Below are 22741 nucleotides of genomic sequence, written 5' to 3'. Positions count from 1 at the left end.
AGGAAAAAGTAGGAGGGGGAAAAAAAAAAGACCATGCAAAATTTGTTGAGTCGAGGGCTGAGTCCCAAGGTTGGGGAGTTCCCCCAGCATTGGGTCCCAGTCTCCGCCTCCTAAGCCCCCCCACGACAACGGGCAAGGGATTGGGTGGGAGAATTATATATGATACATACATTTCATTTTTGAAGTGCAAGGATTTATTAAATTTAGAAAGTAAGGAATTCGTGGTTTTAAGAGATCTCGGCTCTACGGAAGAGTGATGTAATACTGCTGAAGATTATTAATTTCCGGTGGAGCGTAAGAATAATGGTGTTTGCATAACGTATATATTCAGTATTTTGCTTGATTTAGTTACTGGTTAACGATATTAATGTATTATAATTACTTGGCTAGGTGTAAGATAATTTTCTGACCATTTGCTTGATATGAACCGTCACTACACAATTACTAAATTAAAACTTGATTAACTTAGTATTTTACCTTCCTGCTTTAAGTATTAAATATAGTTTCATATTTTTTGTAGATGGTTAATGGTTAAAGGCAAAATAAATATGCTAGAAATCTAAGGTCATGTAGCACTATAGTTAATGTTAGTGAAGGGTGTTTGGGTTAGTGATTAGTTGTTAAGGCTGGGTTAAGGGATTGGTGAGTGAATGGGTTAGGGTCGGATGAGATAATGTAAAGGATTAGATCAAGTGAAGGATATATATGCGTTTGAGGAAGGAAAACAGGTTGTCAAAGCAGAAAGTGTGAGATTCTGTAAGGATGTCTGATAAGTTGGGATGTATGTAGGGAGGATAGGTGGGAGAAAGAGGTACGGGCTGCTTCAAAACGTGGGCATGACAATAGAATGTGTGGGACAAAGAAACATTACACAAGGGACATACGGGTGGATCAGATAGTGACAGGAGGGGAACTGGGGGGGTGGGGGAGGTTTGAGAAACAAAACCTTTTCTTGTGAGAAGGATAGATGTCAGAGGAACAGAATAAAGTAGATGTGGTAGATGAGGTGGAATATTTAGATTGTCTAGTGTGACAGTGAGGAGTAGGGGTAGGCACTGGGGAAGTATCTTTATCTGGATTTAAACTGAAAAAAGGAATTGGACTGGAAAGGGAGGGATTAGATATAGGACGGTTTGGAGTAGAGGGAAGAGATACTGGGGGACATGCCGAGACTTCTTAAGATAGGAGAGGAGTACATTCTGAATAGGTAGAAAGAAAAACTTGCTATTCCAGTATGGCCTTGTGTACAGAGGCCTAGTTTGAGTAAGAATCCGGTAACACAAGTTGGGGTCAAGGCATTGCCAACATTTAACATTGATGGGGAAATGACCGATATAGTCTATGCATCAGTCAATGAGGCAGGGAAGCAGGTCACTTTCAGACTGACCAGTCATTGTAGTAGATAAGGTAATCAAGTTGGGGAGACAAACTGATCCGCTAAAAGTATTAAGGGAGGTGTAGTTAGGTTTGCCAGCGAGGTCAGTCAGGGTAGATAGTGCACCAGCTTAGGGTAGATGTAATTCAAAAGGCCTGAAATACGAAGGGAAATATTGCCTACTTGTTTTTGGAGATCAGATTATGGGGAATCAAAGAATAGACCACACTTGGCTGGGCCAAAGGTACTCTAAATGTTTGCAGTAGGACAAGGGCAGGAAGATGGGGTGGTGTGGAATGAGGTACCACTGAGGGGAGAATGGCAATAGGGAAGAGTAGGAAGGTGGTAGGTGTTATGCAATAAAGTGGACTGCAGTATATAAAATAGAGTATGTTGGGAGAGAGAGAGAGAGAGGAAGGGGTGTATACTGAAGGTTATGTAATAACCTTGAGTAATGAACGATTCTGAATGGACAGTGCCAGTAAACATCGAGGGGTGGGTATTTGTACAAGTAGTCAGAGCCGTTGTCAAAAGAAGCAGGGGTGGGGAAAAGAGATAAAGCAAGTTTAGGTTGGCTAGTTTATGATAGTAAAAAATCACTTAGCCTTGGGGGGGAGCGGGGTATAGGATAAGTAAACAAGGTTATAAATCGTTAATATTCTTCATCATATTTATTATGCATAGATGCTTTTAGCAGTTGCACACTCTCACGTTTCCCCGTTGGAAAATTCTGGGAAAACCCTTTAGGTTTTGGCAGCAATACGTACGTCCTTGGAACAACAGTTTTCTCCACTTCGATGCGCACACATTTCTAGAGAAAAATATTGAAGAATAATTTTCTTGAAAACAGATTTATACCATATACAAAATGTTACAATACAATGAAAAAATAAAAATATTAAATGGCCTTACACTCCTTCGAGGCAACGGGGTCGCCGACTGACACCACTGTTCTTCCACCAAAATCTGTATGCCAAGAAGGATTTTGCAAGGTCATGGCTCTCTAGAGCTACTTTCTTCATCTCCTCTTCAGTCAGTCCATCTTCTGCGAGGTAAGTGTAGAGTTTTCTTTTAATCTTTTCCTTGTCTTCGGCAGTCCAGCTGTCCTCCAGTTTCTTAAGCTCCTCGTCACTCAACATCATCTCTTTATCACCATCATCCTCCAAATTACCTTCATTCAGGTCAAATTCTTCTAGGAACAAGTGGTCATCAGAGGTTGGATCCTCGTCTCCAACTTCGAGGTCTTCCATGCTTTTGACTGCTAAGGAAACAATGGGTTCCCTGAGATATGTAGGAAGGGCAGCTACCTTGTCCATGGTGACAGAACACTTGTCCAGAGTAGTCACACCATGAACTTGCTCGTCCATTTCGTCCTCAGCAGGCTGGTCTGCTACAGTATGTGGATCCACGTCAAACTGCAGTTATACAAGACAATATTTGAATGTATCCGATTTAGTTTAGATTACAAGTTCATTAATGCAGTCATAGTTACAGAACCTTTCAATTAAATACATTATATGCCCAAAATACCCAATCTACAAGTTATATCAGCTAATGTAGCCCAATAATTACATTGACTCGAGCCTCATTTTGTCTAAAATTGCTCAAGTACATGTTTATCAGCAACTTACATCTACAACCTGGATACCGACAGGTGTCCATTCTCTGGCAGACAAGTAGGCTTGCATGTTGAAGTCATGCATGGGACTTGAATCTAAGTGAAGCGTTGAAACAGCCGTCAAGTATGCACAAAGCAATACCGCTTGCCACATACTGGTGCTGAAATGTCAACAAATATTAAGCATTTAGAAACTGCATTTCCATTTGAACTATGCAAACTTATCCTACATTCTAAGTTTGACAAAACTAACACTTATGCAAACGATGCGCTTCCCGAAGGTTATGTACTTTCCACATTCACAAAAAAAAAAAAAAAAAAAAAAAAAATTCGTTTCGATAACCATGCTTTGTCTTTATTCTTTATTATTGGAAAACAGCATATTGCATTATTCTACTCTCACCTTGACTTCAATGGTGAACAAAACTATCCAATACCTGTTTGATAAATCAAAAGATAGAATGGTTATCATTATCTTTGGTATTATGGAAAGGTTTATGTAAATCAGGAGCAGTTTAAAGTGGGATGCAAGTGATTCAGATGAATTGGCAAATGCTTAAGAGGATTCTAAATCAATATGAGGTGGGAATGGTGTGTCCCTTTCACACCATGGAGCTACATGCGTTGGATTATGGTGCTAACTGGTATCGCTATTCCACACTTCATCGATTTTCAGTGTGTAAACAACCAGAAGAAGCACAATCAGGGTAGCAGGTAATGTTTACAGTTTGGGTGCCAAGAATCATGCAAAGACTTAAATTTATGATAAACATCAGTACGTAAAAGTTGTAAATTGTCTGGCTACATGCTTACATGAAGGTCATTGATAAAACTAGATGCTCTTTAGTCCATGGTCAAGACAAAAAAAGGCAACATGATTAGAAGCCACGTACACACATTACCTTTCTTACACTTGCATTAACATATTTATACTTCAAGCACAAGTCTGCAGACACTCAGACCTAAGTCAACACAACACGCATCACAAACTACTATTTTCTCTCTCGAAGACGTGCGGCATTCGTACAACAAAAACATTCCAGACATGCCATCCTGCTGCTGCTGCTGCTGCTGCTCCTTCGGTGATACCAGCATTAGTGTTAACCCTGGCTCTTACCACCCTAAGTAACCAAGCATGATTTGCACAATTACTTAACTCGGGTCAGAGAGAACTTGTGATATACAAGCATGCTGACTGGTACCACGTCAGCTGCGTCCAGTTATACAATAGCATTACATGGAACTGACAGATGTGGCTTACCCAATTTATCAAGCTCTTGTTTTCGCATCTCCTCCCATCACACCAACTTCAAAACACTCCATTCACATGACATAATCCGACCTTCCAACACATTTCCCCCTCTAACCCCATCCACACACTCACCTCTTACCAAGAAAAAAAAAAAAAACAAAAAAAAAAAAAAACAAGCACTCAACACCAATAACCAAACAAATCACCCTGAGACCTAAACATCAACTTCGGAAGCATTAGAAAAAATAGCACAACTCCATCAACCAGACATTCTAATAAGCAGAGACTTGGCCGACTCCAAACTTCCTCCGCCCCCCTCCCGTTACCATGTCATACATAGAGACCACTCGACCAACGCTGGCAGAGGTGATGGGGTCCTTATTGCCACCAAACCAGGCACTGTTACTAAGCTAAGGCCAGTCTTTGCCAGACTGCAATATCGCTTAGGTCCAACTCTAATTGTACATCAATTCTCATTGCTTTTTACTAACTATACCAACTAAACCTTCAAGCATCCCTATCATGCATAAACGCAGACAAACATGGATTGCAGGCGATTTCAACCTCCAACATGGTCTAGACTGTTTTGTCTTCTCAAGACCCCATGCACTCAGACCTCGTGGCTTCCATTATTCGACACAAACAGGCACCAATTACATGACTTTCATAGAGACACTTTCACAGTCCAACTCCAATGCGAACACAAAGATAATCCATCCTGATGGTTCCGGTGACCCTTACACCACCTCACTTTTTACCTATTCCTAACAAACTACATAAGCTCCAAGGTTACGAGAGGACTGTGACCATGACATTGTCATCGAAGATGCAGAGTTCAGACCAACCAGACAAAATACCTATTTCTCTTTTCCAGAGCTGACAGATGCAACCACAGGACATCACTAGCTACAGTTATATTTCAGTACAGAACCCCCCCCCCCCCCCACAAGTCCCTTGTAATTGGGATAGCCTTTAACATACTATCCTCATATCCATGGAAAAACATTCCACAGAAAATACCTTCAAATAGACTCCAGGGACCTTTGCAGATAACACCAGAAAACTACTCTATAGACCCGCGCAAACTTAACTCCAGAAAATTGGACCGCTTTCAAATCCTTCGCAATTACAGCGGTCGCACGCTCATTTAACATTTAAGGTTTCCACACTGGTTTCGCCCCTCAAGGTGAGCCGCACCCTAACCCCCCGATTAGGGGGTTAGGGGGCAAAATTGAGCCAAACTAAACAGAAGAGCTATCCTCGGCAACATGACCTGATCACGACCGTCTCCCAACAGCTGCAGTTATCTTCAGGGTAAATATCCACGCCGTGACCCGAGACACCTGACAGTGATCTGACAAATGTACTAGTGAAACCATTACACGAGTAAATCCTTACCTCAAGAGGATTTTGATTCCTGTAAAACCGCTTCTAACGTCTCAACTTGTGCTTTCTCGCATTTTGGGCACTGATCTCATGAAGGAAGTTTAATTCTAGGTCACAATTTTTCTTCGCAAAATTGCTTTGTTGCCAAATATGATGTCTAGGACACCCATCTCAAACGGCATCCATAACAAAACCGAATTAATTTGTTTTCTCTCCAACGTTTTACAATGACAAAAGCCCTTTTTTGTAGAATCCCAAAACCCCTTACACTGATGCATTGTTTGAAGTCTTATCACGGTCAGTCGCTGCAAAACCATATCAAAGTTTGTATTGACATGCAAAGTTTGGTTAATCTTCTGACTGACAAACGAGTCATCCCTGACAATATTTATATCAGATTTGTTCTTGTGATGAGAACGAATCTGATGATTATCTCCGTCCTATTCTCCAGCCGACTATCTTTATGTGATTTGATAAGTCCCAATAGCAGGGGAGGGTAATTATGGGGTAAAACAGGCCGAAATACTAATAGAAAACAGACTTTAATCCTGTGGGATTTATACACTACGATCTATATATTCCCTATAAAGAGGGCTTTGCCCCTTGGACGCCCGTGATTAATATATACGCCTAGCTAATGGGGTAGGCCCCCCTGGACCCTCGTGGCTTTAGGAAAATACGATCTATATATTACCTAGCCAGGTTGCAGAGCCCTCGGGACTCCCAGGGTAAATCCACATACCTTTATAGAGCGAAAAACGGCATTTGGGGGACTTCATGGACTTCAATAACAGGCTTTGATTGATACTAATGTCTATATATCCTGTATATCCTGTATATCCACAATATGGCTTCAATAATGACCAAGAATCGACGCAGCACTTAATATGAATCCTTTTTCACCGGCGTTTCTAAACAAAAGGCGTCACACGGCCTGTCAAATCTCCTGGTGAAAACGCGCATGCACGCATGGTTATTATACAGAATAAAGTGAATTACCAAAAGACGTAAAAATATATAAAATGCATTACATGCATGAATTCGGGAAAAAAAACAAAAAACGTCCGTAGTAATACATGGACCCGTTAGTAAAACGCATATACGCACTAGGTTATTGTACAGAATGTATAGTTTTAGTTTCCCACAGCCATGCAGTACAAGGTAAAATTTACCTTTAATGGACAGTATAGCTGAAAACAAGACTTCATCTATGGCATTACCTTTGCAAGTTGATATTGAAAAGTTGTAACATGTAATACTGTAATACTAGTACTTGTATACATTTACTGGAAATTATAATGGCATTATAATAAAGAAAATACGCTCACAAATACATGAAATCTGCTTCGGCGAAAACAATTACAATTAAAAAGTAGGTCGCAACACATGCCATGCAGGCTGTAACTCTGCAATTGGGTGGGGATCCAGGGACAGAGCCCCAAATAGGGAAATACGGTGATCGGACGGGCGTACAGGGGTGAATCCCTTCAGTTAGCAAGGATTTGGGTTTATACAGCGATGTCTGGATTTACCAGGAATGATAGAAGTAAAAGGGCTTAATCTCAGAGGAGTAAGGTCACTTCATAAACGTTACCAATACTTATTTATATAATTTGCGTTGGGAAATAAGAGATTCATGCATATTGCAATGTGGATAATGGAAAGATGGAATAATTTTTTTTCTGTAATCCCGATTGTTAGACGGATATTGTTCCCTAATTTCTATTAAGAGAATCTTTGCACATTTTGGCAATTCTTTCCAAGACCAACTCGCCTATTTACGTGGAAATAGGATATTCCAGAAGGAGCAAAGTTTGATGGCTGTGGAAAAAAAAAAAAAAAATGCTTCACAAACTATCTTAAAAGGCAAATACAAACCTTCAAGTCGATGCTTTTCCTCTCGGAAAAATTAGAGGTCAATGGATATATCGTTTACCAAAAGTGGAAAACTGCTCGCAAGGCCGCAGAGTCAGCAGGTCGGCTCCGAATCTTACACTGAGACGGAGCGCGGACTTTGGCTGAACTAAGCCGCTACTTGTCTTTCCGAACGAGCTGTTCAGTAGTTAGTGACGTTTCATTTTTATTTTCGGCTTTACGACGTTGTTGCTTAAGGGCAAAGAATTTAATTCTATGTTGACTTTGATATGAAACAAAGAATGTAGAATAGTACATACGGTCGTTGTATATGAACGGAGTATAAAATCCTAATTGCTGTGTGGTGTTCTTTTTTCTTCATTAGTAAACGAAAGGTAACAAATCTGTAATATGTATTACAAACGCAATATTCCCATTTATAAATCCTGTAAACTTATATTGCATTTCTTCAGTGCCCCCTTGCGTTACCTTGATCTACATTTACAGAAAATGGATTCTTTGCATAATGAATTAATTATCACTACAGGGTTTGTCTTTTCTGTGTGATCTTCGAAAATCAACGAAGAAAATCCTCAATCTACAGCGAAAATGCAATTTACAACGAACAGATAAAAGACCATTACCTTAGAGCTCCATAAACAAAATTCGCGAATATGGCGCCATCTGTTCTTCTCCGCCTTACTATGTCTTAGGTCTCGGAGGGGGCAGCAAATGTAAAAAAAAGAAAGAAAAAAAGACTTGCAAAGTTCACTAATATGTTTTCTTATCTTTATGTAATTATTTCCTATACAGTGTAAAATATTGTTGTACTACATTATTCATTCGCAAAGGGATATGTTTCTGTTATATACAGTAAATATTTTTTTCATTATGTATTCACAATGTTGGGTTTAACATATTCACCTTAATTTACATATCGTATGGTAAAGGGCACCAATATAAAAACTTTATAATACATTATTTGCAAAATACTTACTGGAAAATAAGGCAAATGAAATGCATTTAATCTGTGCAATGAATATCTTGCAAAATATCCTGACACATAAAATTATAATGCAAACGTAAATTGCGTGTGCATGTGATTATATATATATATATATATATATATATATATATATTTATATGTAAATGTATATATATTATATAGATACATAGATATACATATACACACACGTATACATATACACACATATGTGTATATGTATACATATACACACACACACACACATATATATATATATATATATATATGTATATGTAAATCTATATATGTATGTAAGTACACACACACACACACACACACACACACACACACACACACACACACACACACACACACACACACACACACTCACACACACACAGACACACACGCACGCCCACACACACACACTTATATAATGTGCATGTGTGTGTAATGAAATGAGCACCAAAACGTCGACCCAATGCAATGATAGTTGGAATTAATTAGCAAAACTGTCAGTAGTAACAAAGACATATAAGAAATATATGCACTAAAAAATAATACAACATTACTTTATAATCATCATTGATATGCGCTAGACAAACGCACATTATTTGTTTAGAAATATAACACATTGTGTAGAAATATATAATCATTATCGCAAGAAAAAAATATAACGTTGATATCTAACTGACATACGTGTTTGCTCAGAGTATTTTCTGTATTCTCTCTCGCTGTTATATTCAGGAGTCATCTCTGCTTACACTAAATCAAAACAACCCGGTAAATGTTTAATATATTACAGTTCATTTTATCCTCGTAATCTACATGGTTTTTGAAGTTATGTGGACATTCATTAAGCTATACTTTGCATTAATTCAGTAATATACAACACGCTCTGGCTTATAGGTATTATCAAAGTTACAAACCAAAGGTAACGCGTGTGATCTTAGAGTCCCTCGAAGTTCGGTATTAGATCCTGGTAAGTTAGAAGAGAAAATTGAATAGTATGATATATAAGTAATTGTGTGAATCTTTCTTCTGAATATCTCTGCTAGCTACTCTTGCTATCAAATTCTTGCAACTGATTTAGTTAAATATCTATGTTATATATCTGAAGAGTCTTAGAGCAACTTTTGAGTATTTTATTAACAGGTAAAGCCTACGCTGTTGGGAATATCCTAATACTACAAGACATTACTACGTTTATTATTAACATATCAAACTTAAAATACGGTACAAAAGTAAATTATGACGTTGAGAAAGTTTTACACTTTACAATATATATCCCCTATCAAAGTGGGGATAACACCAACCTTTGTCTCTTTCGAGTAATGATGTAAATCTTGACCAAAAAATCTATTTTTCTTTTACCATCTAATAAAGAATTTGGTTTTACTCAACACGTCACGGATAGATAATTTCATATGTATTTTTTTAAATGTTATAATTTACTTCTTTCAGTGCAGTAGGCCTTATCAGTTATCTAGAAAATGTAGATATTGTTGAACATTACAATATCTTCGTAAAAATACTTACATCCTTAGTGCAACATAAGTACTTGCAAGTCTTTGATGTGTTTATTTGATGTCGACCATAGGATTGCCTACCGCCAAGAGAATTGTGAACTAAAAACAAGGATTTTGGCAAAGATAGAAACGTAACGGCATAAGTAAAAAAAAACCAGTTAGAAGATTAAAAAAAAGTATTAGAAATTAATATGAAAGAAGTGATGCACACGATATAATTGAAAATATGAAAATAAAATATGCAAAACTTTACGAAAAGCAGTGTTTGTGGTCCATAATTGTACTAGTACTTTTCTCTCAAAAAAAGAAAGAAAAACAAGTTTGAACCAACTGTTCATCTATCAACATGCTTCCAAAGATTGCAAGTTCATGTTCTTCTAACCGTTTTTATGCCAATACATGGTTATTATTAACTTCTGTCGAATTCCGTCTGCTAACAAAAAAAAAAAAAAAAAAAAAAACAATGTTAATTTACGAATACATTCCTACCACAACCCACTTCATTTGAATATGAAATGTTATATCCTTATAAGCAAATAGCGTATAAACGAAATAAAGGAAACGCAATAACTGCCAAACAGCTCGTCTGGAAAAGTGGTAGGCTGACGGTAGAGTTGCCATTGGTCACGTTAGCTTAGAATTCTCGGATTTGTTGTCGGTGTATCGCTTCCCTGAAATTGGTCTCATTCAGGTACCAGACTCTGAGCTTTGTACGTCCACAGGTAAGTTCTACCTTACTAACCCTCATTTTATTTTATTTTATTAGTGTATCTTAATGGATATTACGTGTACCATCTGCCTTCTTGCCATCAAAACTAATAGTCCCGAGTTCTTGAAATTGGCTTTATGAAATTCGTGTCATGAATAACGAATTGTATTTTACAAATAATTATAAATGTTATACATAAGGTAAAGTAATTTTCAGCAATTGTTAGTCATCGCCTAACCTTTACAGTATGGGCGCACTAAGCTAGGGCATAATGATTCAAAAGTAATTTACACGCTTGCTGGGCGTGCCTTTCGGGCACTGTCCTAGGGGAGGGTGGACGAAAGGGCTCTGTCCCACAACATTCCGCTGTGAAAAATTGTCTTAACCTCCGCATGCACGGCAGGGTAGAGCTGAAACAGGCTGTGAGCGGCTATTTGCGCGACCTTTCTCTTTTTGTGGCAGTTACTGTTCGTGTCGCAAATTATTTCTGGTACCGACGATTTTTGTCATGCAGATCAACACTGTTAAATGGAAACCTCTTCCCTCAAAATATTGCGTGCGGTGATCTCTTGTACTTTAACCATGTTATAATATATTGTCTGGCGTGCTTTGACGGCTATTTAATTTCCTTAAAGATTAACGATGGTGGCGTTGCTGTATACAATACTGATATGCACAGTGGCTGTTGTGCTGAGTACCCCGGCCAGCAACGAGAAATGGAAGTTAATGGGGAAGCTGCTGACTGACGTGAGTTTTTAAATGTTGCATATTTTATACCGTTCTTTTACTCAAATCACTAGGTCGTGGACGGAGAGGTAAAATGGTGGCCATAGGGAAATCCCTCAAACTCGTTGGAGTATATGGTCGGTTGGTTTCGGGCAAGTTCACTACCCTATGTACAGGGCATATAAATCGCAGAATACATTAGTGGAACATATCCAGCAATGTCAGACATAATCTAGAGTAGACTGAAGGAAACTAATGGGCATTTCAGAGAATGGGCATCACTGTTACGTTGGAGTGTTAAAATATTGCATGTGTGGGCGACACTACACAGTAAAGAGTTATGCGACGTAGATGCTATAACACATTCATGCAAACATTGCAGCTCAGACACTTAAAGAAAAAAAATGGGCGTGCTCGTTCTACGACACCCCCCCACCCCCCCAAAAAGATACAAAATTTGATTCCTCAAGATAGTTCAGATTAAGACGACGTATATATAAATACTTTTGGTAATTGTTACCGAGAGCAACGCTCCCTCCCAGAGACTGTTCCAAACAATAGGAACCTGCAGAAATAGAAGTCATTTATGAAACGTTAAAAAGATTTTTCGAATGCCCCCGCAACATTTGAATGTCTACGGATTGACGCGCCCACGTCCGGGTAAAAACTCTACGGGAATCAAACCCAACGTTCGGTAAAGAAATCTACGGGGTTTCACATAATCCAGATCCCCTGTGGTAATCGTACAATGCGTCCTAACCAATAAACAAACCTAACCTTAACCCCGTGGCTTTTATACACTACGAACTATATATTCCCTGGACCCCCGTGGTATTATCTGCGCCTAGCCAGGGGGCGATTAATGTTACCGAGAGCTACGCACTGAGGTAGAGCAACATGGACATTGCCATCTTGTAGAGCATAGAAAATAGAGCAGGAATCAATATAACTAAATCTGTAGCGGCTTCATATTTCCCGGGAAATGACAAAAATAGGCTCGGCATAGCACCGCTTTGAGACCAAGTCCCCATCCATGTTTACCTTGCCAAAACCAAAACAAATGTGACGCAACTCCTTATTGCGATCTATGATGTAGTCCATGTATTACTACGCGCTTGTGGAAAAAGATTTTGTAATTACCGTTGTTTTTCCGAATTCATGTATTTTATGAATTTTTACTTTTATTATACTTTTACGTGCTTTGGTAATTATTTACACTATTTTGCACTAACTATGCGCATACGCGTTTTTCCACAGGGAGATTTGAGATCGTCAGACGCCATTAGTTTCGAAACGCCGGTGAGAAGCGTTACATTTTAAGTGGTGTCGATTCAGTCATTTTCAAAGCCATATAGTGGATATATTGAACAAATAGAGGGACGCACCCTCCAGAGACGAAGTCCCAAATCCAGGATAACCTGCTAATCCAAAATCCAAACATAGCCTTTCCTACCTTCTATTTACTCCCTAGACAGGAGGGCTAACGCCTTTATCCATCTTTATTTTCACTTCGTGCTAACTTGCAGAAAACGCGACATTAAGACTTGTGGCTCTATGGTGGCGTCTCTGAGCGGTGACACGCAGAGGGGATATTCATAATATCCTTGCTTGATATAGGCTGCCGCGGATATACCTGTATTACTTCCTACTCTATTTCTCCATTTCCCTCTATCGTCGTGTGTCGCTCTTGGTAACATTTACCCCAATTTTAGAAATGTTTCATAAACGTTCCACTTTTGATTAAACACGACCTTTGCGTTGGCAATTTGTCCAGCCTTTTTTTTTTTAATTTACATTACTAAAGTGCAGTGCATCCCAATTCCTTGCGCATTGTTGTCGTGGGAGGGGAGGGGGTGCTTAGTAGGCTAAGACTGGGACCCAATGCTGGGGAACTCCCCTGCCTTGGGATTAGCCCTCGACTCTAGTAATTTTGAACGGTCTTTTCCCTCCTGCTTTTTCGTCATCGTCTCTTCCCCAACTTCCTTCTACTATCCACTTCCTAAGGTGTGAGAGCCATGCTGAAAGAATGAGGCTTTCCCCTTCAGCAAAAAGCCCCACCAATTCAATCACTCCATATTCCCCGACCACAGTTCTGAACACTGCAACCTACCACCCCCTCCTCAATGCCTAGTAGTAAGTTATCCACCCAAGTCAACACTCAATATCCAGGGGACCTTTCTACTCTCTCAACATACTCAACTTCATCACCCCTCTGGCTACAACCTTCATCAACTACCCCATCCTTCTTTTCTACTACTTTACAGCCTTATTAATCCCCTCTCCATAATACTACCTCCCTTAACACTACTCCCTCTTCCACACATCCTCGTCCTTTTGTTACCCCCTTTTCTACAAAAAAACTTAAATACTCTATTTAGCCCAGCTAAATGGGACCGATTTTTCGGACTATGCCTCACTGATTATGACTCGATATCAGTACAATGCTACTCCATTCCTCCTAAAGGTCATCATAAAAACCCCACAAATATTTCCAAAAATACTTTCTGTAGACATGACCTTCCTTTTAGTGTTTACATTGTTGGAAAATACATCCCTGTCAGTGCCAAAATTGTTGGCATTTAGGACATCCTGCCAAACATTGCTGTTCCACAGCCAGATGCCCTCTGTGCCCGGCATGGTCATATTCGATCAAACTGCTCTGCACAGTCACGCTCATGTGCCAACTGTGGCGGCCCTCATAATGTATTTTATAGCAAATTAGAGGTGGCAAGTCTCGGATTCATACTTGAACATGCTCTACGTGAAGCCAGACAAGAAACATGTCGACAAAGTTTTTCTAATTCCCTACTCCAGTAATATTACACACTCTGCCCCCTTCCCCTACCTCCCAAGTTCCTAAACCCTCCCCTAAACCTATCCCTCCTCCACCTTAGTTCCTCTTCTACCTCCTTCCTTCCCTAGTCAGTTGTTTTTTTTTGGCCATTCTAAATACAGACCCCCCCCCCTATACTGCAGCCCCAACACCTTCCCCTCTTTCTGTACTACCAGCAGCAGACAGACTAAACATTCCACCCCTGCTACCACACACTCACCTCTGCCTACCTTTGCCTCTACTCTTCAGACACCAGTCTCCTCTCCCCCCTCCCCCTCATAATAAAACCTTTCTCACAAAACTCCTCCACCAACTCCTTTACAGAAACTCATGAAGGTATTCAAAACTATCTACTCGAGTCCAAACTGACACTGAAACCCCCTAATCCTCCCTCAAATTCAACTCCCACTCCCTTCACACAGTGACTGTCGATATCCATCCTCCTCCTACTTGTATTCCTCCTACACCCCTTCCTCCCTCCCAACACAGCCCATCCCCCTAGCTCCAACTCCACCGACATTAACTCTCCCTCCATCCCCTTTACCCCCTCCACTCCCTCCTGGATACATGTGAATCCCTTGTCACAACCATGCCCTTCCCCAGATCCTGCATCTCCTGATACCTCTCCCATTACAACACCCCCTCCCCCCCCTCTCATCCCTTAGCTCCTTCCCCTTCAAATTCTCCCACACAGTTACTGTTAGGACTCCTAAATCAACGAAAGTATAACTCCTTCATTGGAACATTCGCGGTTTCCGTTCTTACAGACCTGACCTTTGTCATTTCCTTTTCTCTTATAACCCATCCATTATATGCCTTCAAGAGACTTCTTACACATCCTCTTATACCAATTCCCAATTACCATTTCGTTTTCTCCCTTTGTCTCATCTATACTTATCAATCAGAAAACCCCTTATGACATTCCTCCCTTTCAAATCACTGTCCCTCGAGTTACTTGCATCTTTCTTTGCCGCTGGATCAGTGATTTCAGTCTCATTTAGATTTCCATTGGTCAGTTCTAGACCACTTTCCAGTTCTCTTACTTTATATGTACCACTTCCTAACTCCCCACTTTCACTTCACTCTCTGCTATTCATCCATCCTCCCTCTCATCCATTTCAGATATGATACAATGTTTCACAACTACAGTCCTAAGAGCTGCCTACGCCATGAATCCATACAAGCCATATTTGACCTAGAAAAAAGCACATGGCGGTACCATATTCTCCAACAATAGTTCTCCCTAGGCTAACGAGGAAACATGGATGCCTTTATAAAGTCTTTCCTCTCCAAATTTACTTTCCAGCTCAAAATTGCCTCTTCCACATCATTCTTTCCTCAGTACCTTTTTATTTAATGACATCTCGGTCCTACCACCAGAAGTCAGGTCATCACTGTTGAGGATTTAATCATCTCAGCCTCTGGCACATCCATACCAAATCTCCACCAATTCCTTGTCTGCAATATCATTATCTTCCTGGGCCACTAACCATGGCCTCCACCTTTCTACTTCCTAATCTTTCTCCATCCTTTTCTCTCATGCACCTGTAGGTCCCCAACCTCCACTCTTCCTATATAGCACTCCACTCCAATATCATTCCTCTAGCAATTTTTTTTTTTTTTTTTTTTTCCCTCCAAACTGTCCTGGCAAGACCATAGCTTTTACATTACAGAAAAATCACACCGCCGTCTCCGAATCTTACAAGCTGTCCTCCGGTGCTGGTTTCGCAGTAGCCTTCCCAACTCGCATTTTCAAATATCCCCTCCCTCCTGAATCCTTACTCCTTACTACAGCACTCCCTTCCTTTCACTAGTTTTACCGACTCCCGTAACTCCTTATTTCTCAGTCTATGCACTAGACCAATCCCCTTGTCAGCAAGATCCAAAACTGGTTGTTCTACCTCTCCACACGCCATAAATCTATCAGATTTTGCTGGGTGCCCAGCCATGTTGGAATCCCCAGCAATGAACAGGCACATTCTGGCGCTATGACCTTAACCCATTCACCCGTCAGTTCCTTTGCCAAGCTTTAGTAACTAACCACTAACCACTCAACCACCCTTCACTATCCTTTACTATACCTTCCTATAGTGCTACATGACCTTAGATGTCTAGCACATTTATTTTGCCATTAACCATCACATTTCCTTCATTATCTTCGACTAGTAGAATTACCATGTCGTTAACATGGTTGTCAGTTTTTCAGGTTGTTTGGGTGAACTTAGTCCCAGGGGAAAATAGTACACAATGGTGAATTATGAGGTCAGTCCTATCCGGACAGGAATGTCTTATTCATTTGTTCCCTCTCCCTCTTCGTATAATTTATATAATGGCTAGGAAATGGGAAGAAATGACGAGCAGTACATTGTTCCCTATCATAGTTCATTGACAGCTTTAAGCCCTTCCCAAAGTTTAATTTCTATACCTGACAGGCTGAACCTGAAACGCCAGCACTCGATGACTTGTTGAAGCAGGCGTTGCCAACCCCCCTTGGAGACCCCATGTGTGCAAACATACACCACACCTGGAAAGCGATGCCATTCGAGATGAAAGAAAAGGTCAGCGACCTCGGAACCTCTTATCCGAAGCAGGGATTTTCCAGGCCTTGTTATTGGTCTTGGTAAGTAGATTGAACTCTACTCCATCTACTCGGCTGTAGGGGGGGGGGGGGGGGGAGGCAACTTGCCCTGTCTGCAGTTGTACTGATTTGTCAGGTATTACCTGGGAGAAAAAGGGCTGAGGACCGTAAATTTAAACATGTCTTGTACATGTTTTTAAAATTATGTAAATGAACACCAGACTAGATTAAGAGAACTGGTGAATCGGTGCACTTCAGAGATAAGGGTGAATTGCCAGGTATCTCTTTCCAGAGATAATATTGCACTGCAAATGGTTGTTGCATTAAGAGAACTTAGATTAGCCCCATGATAATTTGATTTTCTTTTACCAGGAACACACAGCCTGGTGGATGCCCTCCATTTGGCACTTACAAACCACGGAAAAGTATTTGTTACCGCACAAGGCACTATGCTGTCTTCGGAAAGAGGCGCTACTGTTGCGCCCCAACACTCGGCAAGCCTCCAATACTGGAAATACGGTTAGGACAGATAAGGTGTAGGTGTTAATCCTTTGGCACTGCGCACAGTCGCTCTTCATGGTGTAATAAAAAAGAAATTGCTCAAGTCTGTTTTTGATTTCCCGATTATGCTAAAGGTTTGTTTAGAGCTAATTTTGTTTTGTTTTGAGGAATATCTGCTTGAAGGAGGATGAATGTAAAGGACAAGATTTTTTTTTTTTAATGTAATTTGGAAGGAGCAAGAACTGATGAGCTTTTATCGTTTACAGCCGATGTTCACCTTGGGTAATGGCATGGCAGATTTTGAATAACTTTGAACAAGTTCTTATAGATTTGGTCTTTGCCTTTAGCTTGTCTTGACCTCATCAGACATGGACTACTCTGCTACCTGTCCAAAGTTTCACTGCTTTCTTCCCATGAAGCCTCGGTATCACCCCCCCAGCATTTTATCCCTAACACTTACCATCTATTCCCCCCTCTACCTCATTTTTTTTTTTAAATCCAAGTATTCAAATCTCCACTGCCCTGACGCCTACCCCCATTTTTAGCTATCAAACCTGGGAATCTATTCCATCCTACTTTCTACCACATTTTATCCTAAACCTACCTCTTCCTATGCTCCTCAGACCTCTCCCGCTCAACTCCCTTACAGAAAATCAAAAACTGCTGAAACATGACCCAATAATATGCTCTTCTCAACCTTCAAGTCTACTCCTATTCCCTCTATATTCAAAGTAATTACCGACATGCATCCATCCATCCTCTGTTCTTACCCCTATTGTCAATTGTCCTTTGCCGAAGCCTTCCCTCATGATTATCTTCATCTTTCCCCTCTAACTTTCTTCCTGGTACTTCACCACCTCTGACACCCATATCTACCCTTATTACCAGTTGACTGCTTCAAAGTGGCTCTTTTTGCACTGGTCCTTGTGTAATATTTCTTAGATACATCGATTGCCCTTCCCTGTTACTAATCTGGCCTTACTCCATTTTACCCCTTTTCACTGACATACTATACTATAGTACTCGACGACCTTTGACATAACATTTTGTCCTAATCATTTACCAATTTTTACCCTTTTCACTATAGTATTTTACCACCGTGACTATGGAGGTCTATTACTCTGTTATAAGAGTGCACCTTAAAGACTAGCGGGACTGATCGGCGGACATGCTCGTTAGCTTGCAAATTTGACGGGCAAACCATCAATTTGCCTTAGCTCCCGATAAGTGAAATCACAGGCAGTGCCTGGTTGGTCAAACTTCGATCCTGCCAGACGGAAGTTACCAGTGTGTACCCATGGTAGGATTTTTCCCACTTCCATGTAATAGTAATACTGTTCACAGTATTGAACTGAAGTGTGAAACAAATGAATAACAGCATTCAAGGTCATTGCTGGAAAGATGGACATGGTACTTCATTAAGATGGACATGTACAGTTGGGAATTATATTTCGGTACACTTACTGGGTCCCACTTCGACGTAAACATAGTATTTTTAGGAGGTGAAAACCTTGGTTTGTAAGAAAGTGATTGGTAGAACATTAATGACTAAGTGTGTGTAGTATCTGTTTTTGGAAACTAAGTAAATCATTTCTTCAAACAAGTGATGATAAAACATGCTAGCTATCAATGACTGTTTTGGGATATTTTCAAATGCGATTTCCTGGCATTGTTTATCGTAATTGCAACACCCATGGAGGTGAGGCGGCATTTCCCCCTTCAAAACCGTATCAATTATAGCTGCACATTTCTTGAAACAAGATTTTAAAAGCTTTGTCAGTTGTATTAAATAATTCTTCAAATTCGCTGATACCCTTCTAAATGGGTTTTAGTAGCTGCACCATCTAGCAACGGCTAAACGAACGAATATAAAGTTGTTTTTTTCCTGACCCAAATATTAAAACGGATTCAAAAAACACATTTTATTTTCTAATATAAAATGTTAGCTGCACGCAAAACCGAAGTAGGGTTACAATGAATGTTTAGATATTTTGTGTGCGCGAGCGCGCGCGCAATGTTTATTGAAATACGTAGTCAATATTTGGTGATCAGTACCTAAATATGTATGATTATCGATTATTCTGAATGCGTTTTATCTTGTGCAAATATCTGACCATAATTTTCGCCATTGCCATTCCGTAAGTCGTGGCGTTTTTGATGAGTCGCATTCAATCAGCTGAGCGAGAAAATACGTTTACTTGTTTCAACTCGAGCAACTACTAGCTGGGTGGTTCCAAGGAAGGAGAAAAACAAGTCTATAAACTTGCCCCCAATACATGTGCTGTATTATATCTGATATATTGAAAGAAATTTTGTTAATTCTGTTAAAATAGGAATTCAATCTCGCCCTCCGCTTTTATCTGACATGTGTACATTTCCCTTGTATTTGTCAGTGCAGGTCAAAGCTTTGATACATAATCTTAATGTTTACGATAGAAATACTTGTTTCCCCGGTGTGTGAAGTCATGTTTGTTCACCCGGAATTTGAGTAGATTGAAGAAAGAAGAACCATCTGGAAAATATAACACGAAATCGTAAATTTTATGGGGATGAATCTTTATAAATCCCTGAATATTCATTTCGTGGCTAATCCTATTATGTGACAAACAACAAAGAAAATGTCCAATACTACATTATGCCATAATGACCTAGGAAATCCTAGGTGAAAACGGGGCTGCCAAGCTGACACTTTTTTTTCAAGGTGGTCGCAAAGCAATCTGATATTATAAAGTGGCCGCATCATTTGGATGAGGGAAAGTAATTTCTCATCCAGTGAGTTAACCAGAGAGCCGGGTGTCTCCCGCTCGATGGTATACAGGTGAATAAGATGGGAGGAGGGCATCCTGAACGACCGCCCTCGCTCCGGATGCTCCTTCACCAAGGCAGCTAAAATTCATAAAGGGACTTACAGCTCCCGCAAAACTACATGCAGATGGGAATCATCACAGAATATTATCAAAGTGAGGTTGAACAAACGACATTGCCAACATTCTGATAAAGATGTATGTTAATACGTCATATTGTTAAGATTATCTATAAATTGCTTGTTAAATGTAACAGACGACATATCTATGTAACGGCGAGAAGAGGCCATGTGACTAATAATAAGTTGGGTGGATTTTCAAGCATGGTGTTGGTGAACTTGCCGAAAAGAAGGAAGATTCAATTTAGAAAAATATTTTGAAATTGTTAGAAATTTCTCCCATCAACACGCTGCTGTCCTTTTGGCCCTCCCCAGAAACCGCCACTATTCGTGCATAACTGCCCAATACACACATAAGGGCAGTTACGAAAGCAAGGCATGTGGCTCAGATGAAAAATGTTTGGCCGAATATCGTCAATGTTTGGGAAACGACTAATGAAAGAACGTCATCTGTCCGGAGATTAGACCGTATTGAATAACAATAGATTGTTCTTATTAGTGACTGCAACCAGTATTTCTTCTTCAGTTATCATTGTTTTTCTTTTTACAAATAATCCTATAGTAAAAATACTTAAAAAAAAAAAAAAAGAAAAAAAAAAAGCATCCTTCCAATTCAATATACTGGATATCCCGACAAAAGTGGGGGGGGAAAAAATATTTATACTTGGGTATATGTATATATATAAATTGTTTTTTGTCAAGTACATTTCATCACATATTGCGCGAGAAGGGATTCTAAATAAAGGATTCTAAATGTTTAACAACTTCAGTTCCTCAGCGCACACGCACATGAACACAGCCATTGTAGCCCTACTACGGGTTTGCGTTCAGTTGCTCTAAAATGATAACGGCATATCTTATGTTTACTGAATCAGTTTTTGGATCTGACGAAAAGAAAGTCATTTTGTCAGTCCAAAAACATATGAAGATGTTAAAGCTGACTTTGTAAGAACACAAGGATGCCATTTTTCATCTAGACCTACGCATATACTGTAAACAGATGTGCATTGACAAACAAAAGGAAAGCAATTGCACGCACACTCACACTTTTTTTCTATAATGAAGAATGTAGCATGTTTCCATTTATTTAATCTGTCTGGTGGCGAAAAGAAGAAAATCCATTAGTTTGATTAACCGCTACTAGATGGTGTAGCCACGGCCCACGAAAAGCATTTACAAAAGTAAAAACGATTTTTGCAAAGATTTTTATTAGATTTAGCTGCCATACATAGACGTTTAAAGAATAAAGTGTTTTCATGTTTCAAGAAATAAGCAGCTATAATGGTAAAGTAGGACATACTGGCTCAACTCCATAGGTGTTGCCATTTCAATAAACAAACAATTCCAGGAAATAGTATTTAAAAAATAAAATATCCCACAACAAATTTAAATGTTGACTAATACTAGTTTTGTTATCACTTGTTTGAAGAAAATGAAAGATAAAAAGGTTTACTTAGTCTCCAAAAATAGATTCTAATACACTTCTTGTTACAAACAGCCTCATTCATAAAAATACTAATTTCTCTGTTTACATCGATGTTGTTACCAGATGTACAAACGTGGGGAACGGCAAGTGTACTGAAGTAAAATTCCGCAACTGTACATGCTGTTGCCAAAAATCTTGGCGTTACTTTCAAACGAGCTTCCGCTCTTATACAGTGAAAGATGGAATAATGCAGTACCGCATTGATATAGATATATAACAATCCTCCCTGACCAGACCTCGAACCTAGGTCACTCCAGGCATGAGATCGGAGGGCCAGTACTCTTATACAAGTTTATTTCACCTTTGCTAGTAAGGTATGAGAAGTGCTTGTTTGTTCTTTAATATTTTAAGAAATTTTACTCATGGCCATGTCGTAGTTAGCAAACTATTGTGTGGCTTCCATGAACATCTGTTATTGAGCCAACCTTTGCACCATATTCGCCCTTTTCTTTACACATAGCATTTAGCATGCTACACAACATTCACAGGCAAGCCCAGCATCCGCGCTGCCTGGCAGACACGCCCGCTTGACGGACAGGCTTTTACATACAGCAAGTCAAATACATTGGGCTTGGGAGACGGAGGCTGAGGACCTCGGCCCATGCCCCAACTAATTTTGCATGGCCTTTTCTTCTCCCTCTTTCCTTTTCCTTCTCTTCTTCATTCCCTTCTGTCCACTTCCTAAATTAAGAGAACTTTGCTGAAAGGAAAGGTTGCCCATGGGCTTTGGGAGCCATGGGCATAGATTTCCCTTGGTTATGGGCTTAATGCCTCTAATAAGGGACATTAAGGATTGCCCTTTTATCAACTAGCTAATCTACTGCACAGTCTTCTTGAGTGTCGTCTTCCTTATTGACCTCCCTGCAGTGCTACCTCGTTCCACATCTTTCATTTCCAAAATCAAGTAGGCGAAGTTTCTTTTCACATTCATTCCAATCATTCATGCCTTGTCAGTTAAGTCTCATGTTCATGCACTATATACCCTG

At 39.8% G+C, this 22741-nt stretch overlaps 2 protein-coding genes across 2 annotated transcripts; one reads left to right on the top strand and one right to left on the bottom strand.

Moving 5' to 3' along the window:
* Positions 1-2020: 2020 nt before the first annotated feature.
* LOC125047648 lies at positions 2021-7667 on the bottom strand. Its single transcript, XM_047645972.1, has 4 exons — positions 7510-7667; positions 3007-3154; positions 2288-2790; positions 2021-2186 (listed from the first exon to the last, which is right to left on the bottom strand). Exons 2-4 carry the CDS (start codon positions 3145-3147, stop codon positions 2066-2068), a joined length of 765 nt encoding a protein of 254 aa, XP_047501928.1. The 5' UTR covers positions 3148-3154; positions 7510-7667; the 3' UTR covers positions 2021-2065.
* A 2926-nt stretch (positions 7668-10593) lies between these two features.
* LOC125047703 lies at positions 10594-17449 on the top strand. The gene is made up of 4 exons (XM_047646079.1): positions 10594-10721; positions 11344-11455; positions 16700-16887; positions 17218-17449. The coding sequence occupies exons 2-4, from the start codon at positions 11351-11353 to the stop codon at positions 17390-17392; spliced, it is 468 nt and encodes a 155-aa protein (XP_047502035.1). The 5' UTR covers positions 10594-10721; positions 11344-11350; the 3' UTR covers positions 17393-17449.
* The last annotated feature ends 5292 nt before the right edge of the window (positions 17450-22741 follow it).

The sequence above is a fragment of the Penaeus chinensis genome, chromosome 41 (genome assembly GCF_019202785.1).
Source record: "Penaeus chinensis breed Huanghai No. 1 chromosome 41, ASM1920278v2, whole genome shotgun sequence".
Lineage (NCBI taxonomy): Eukaryota > Metazoa > Arthropoda > Malacostraca > Decapoda > Penaeidae > Penaeus > Penaeus chinensis.
The sequence above is the reverse complement of the archived record's forward strand: the minus strand, read 5'-3'. Positions and strand labels throughout refer to the sequence as shown.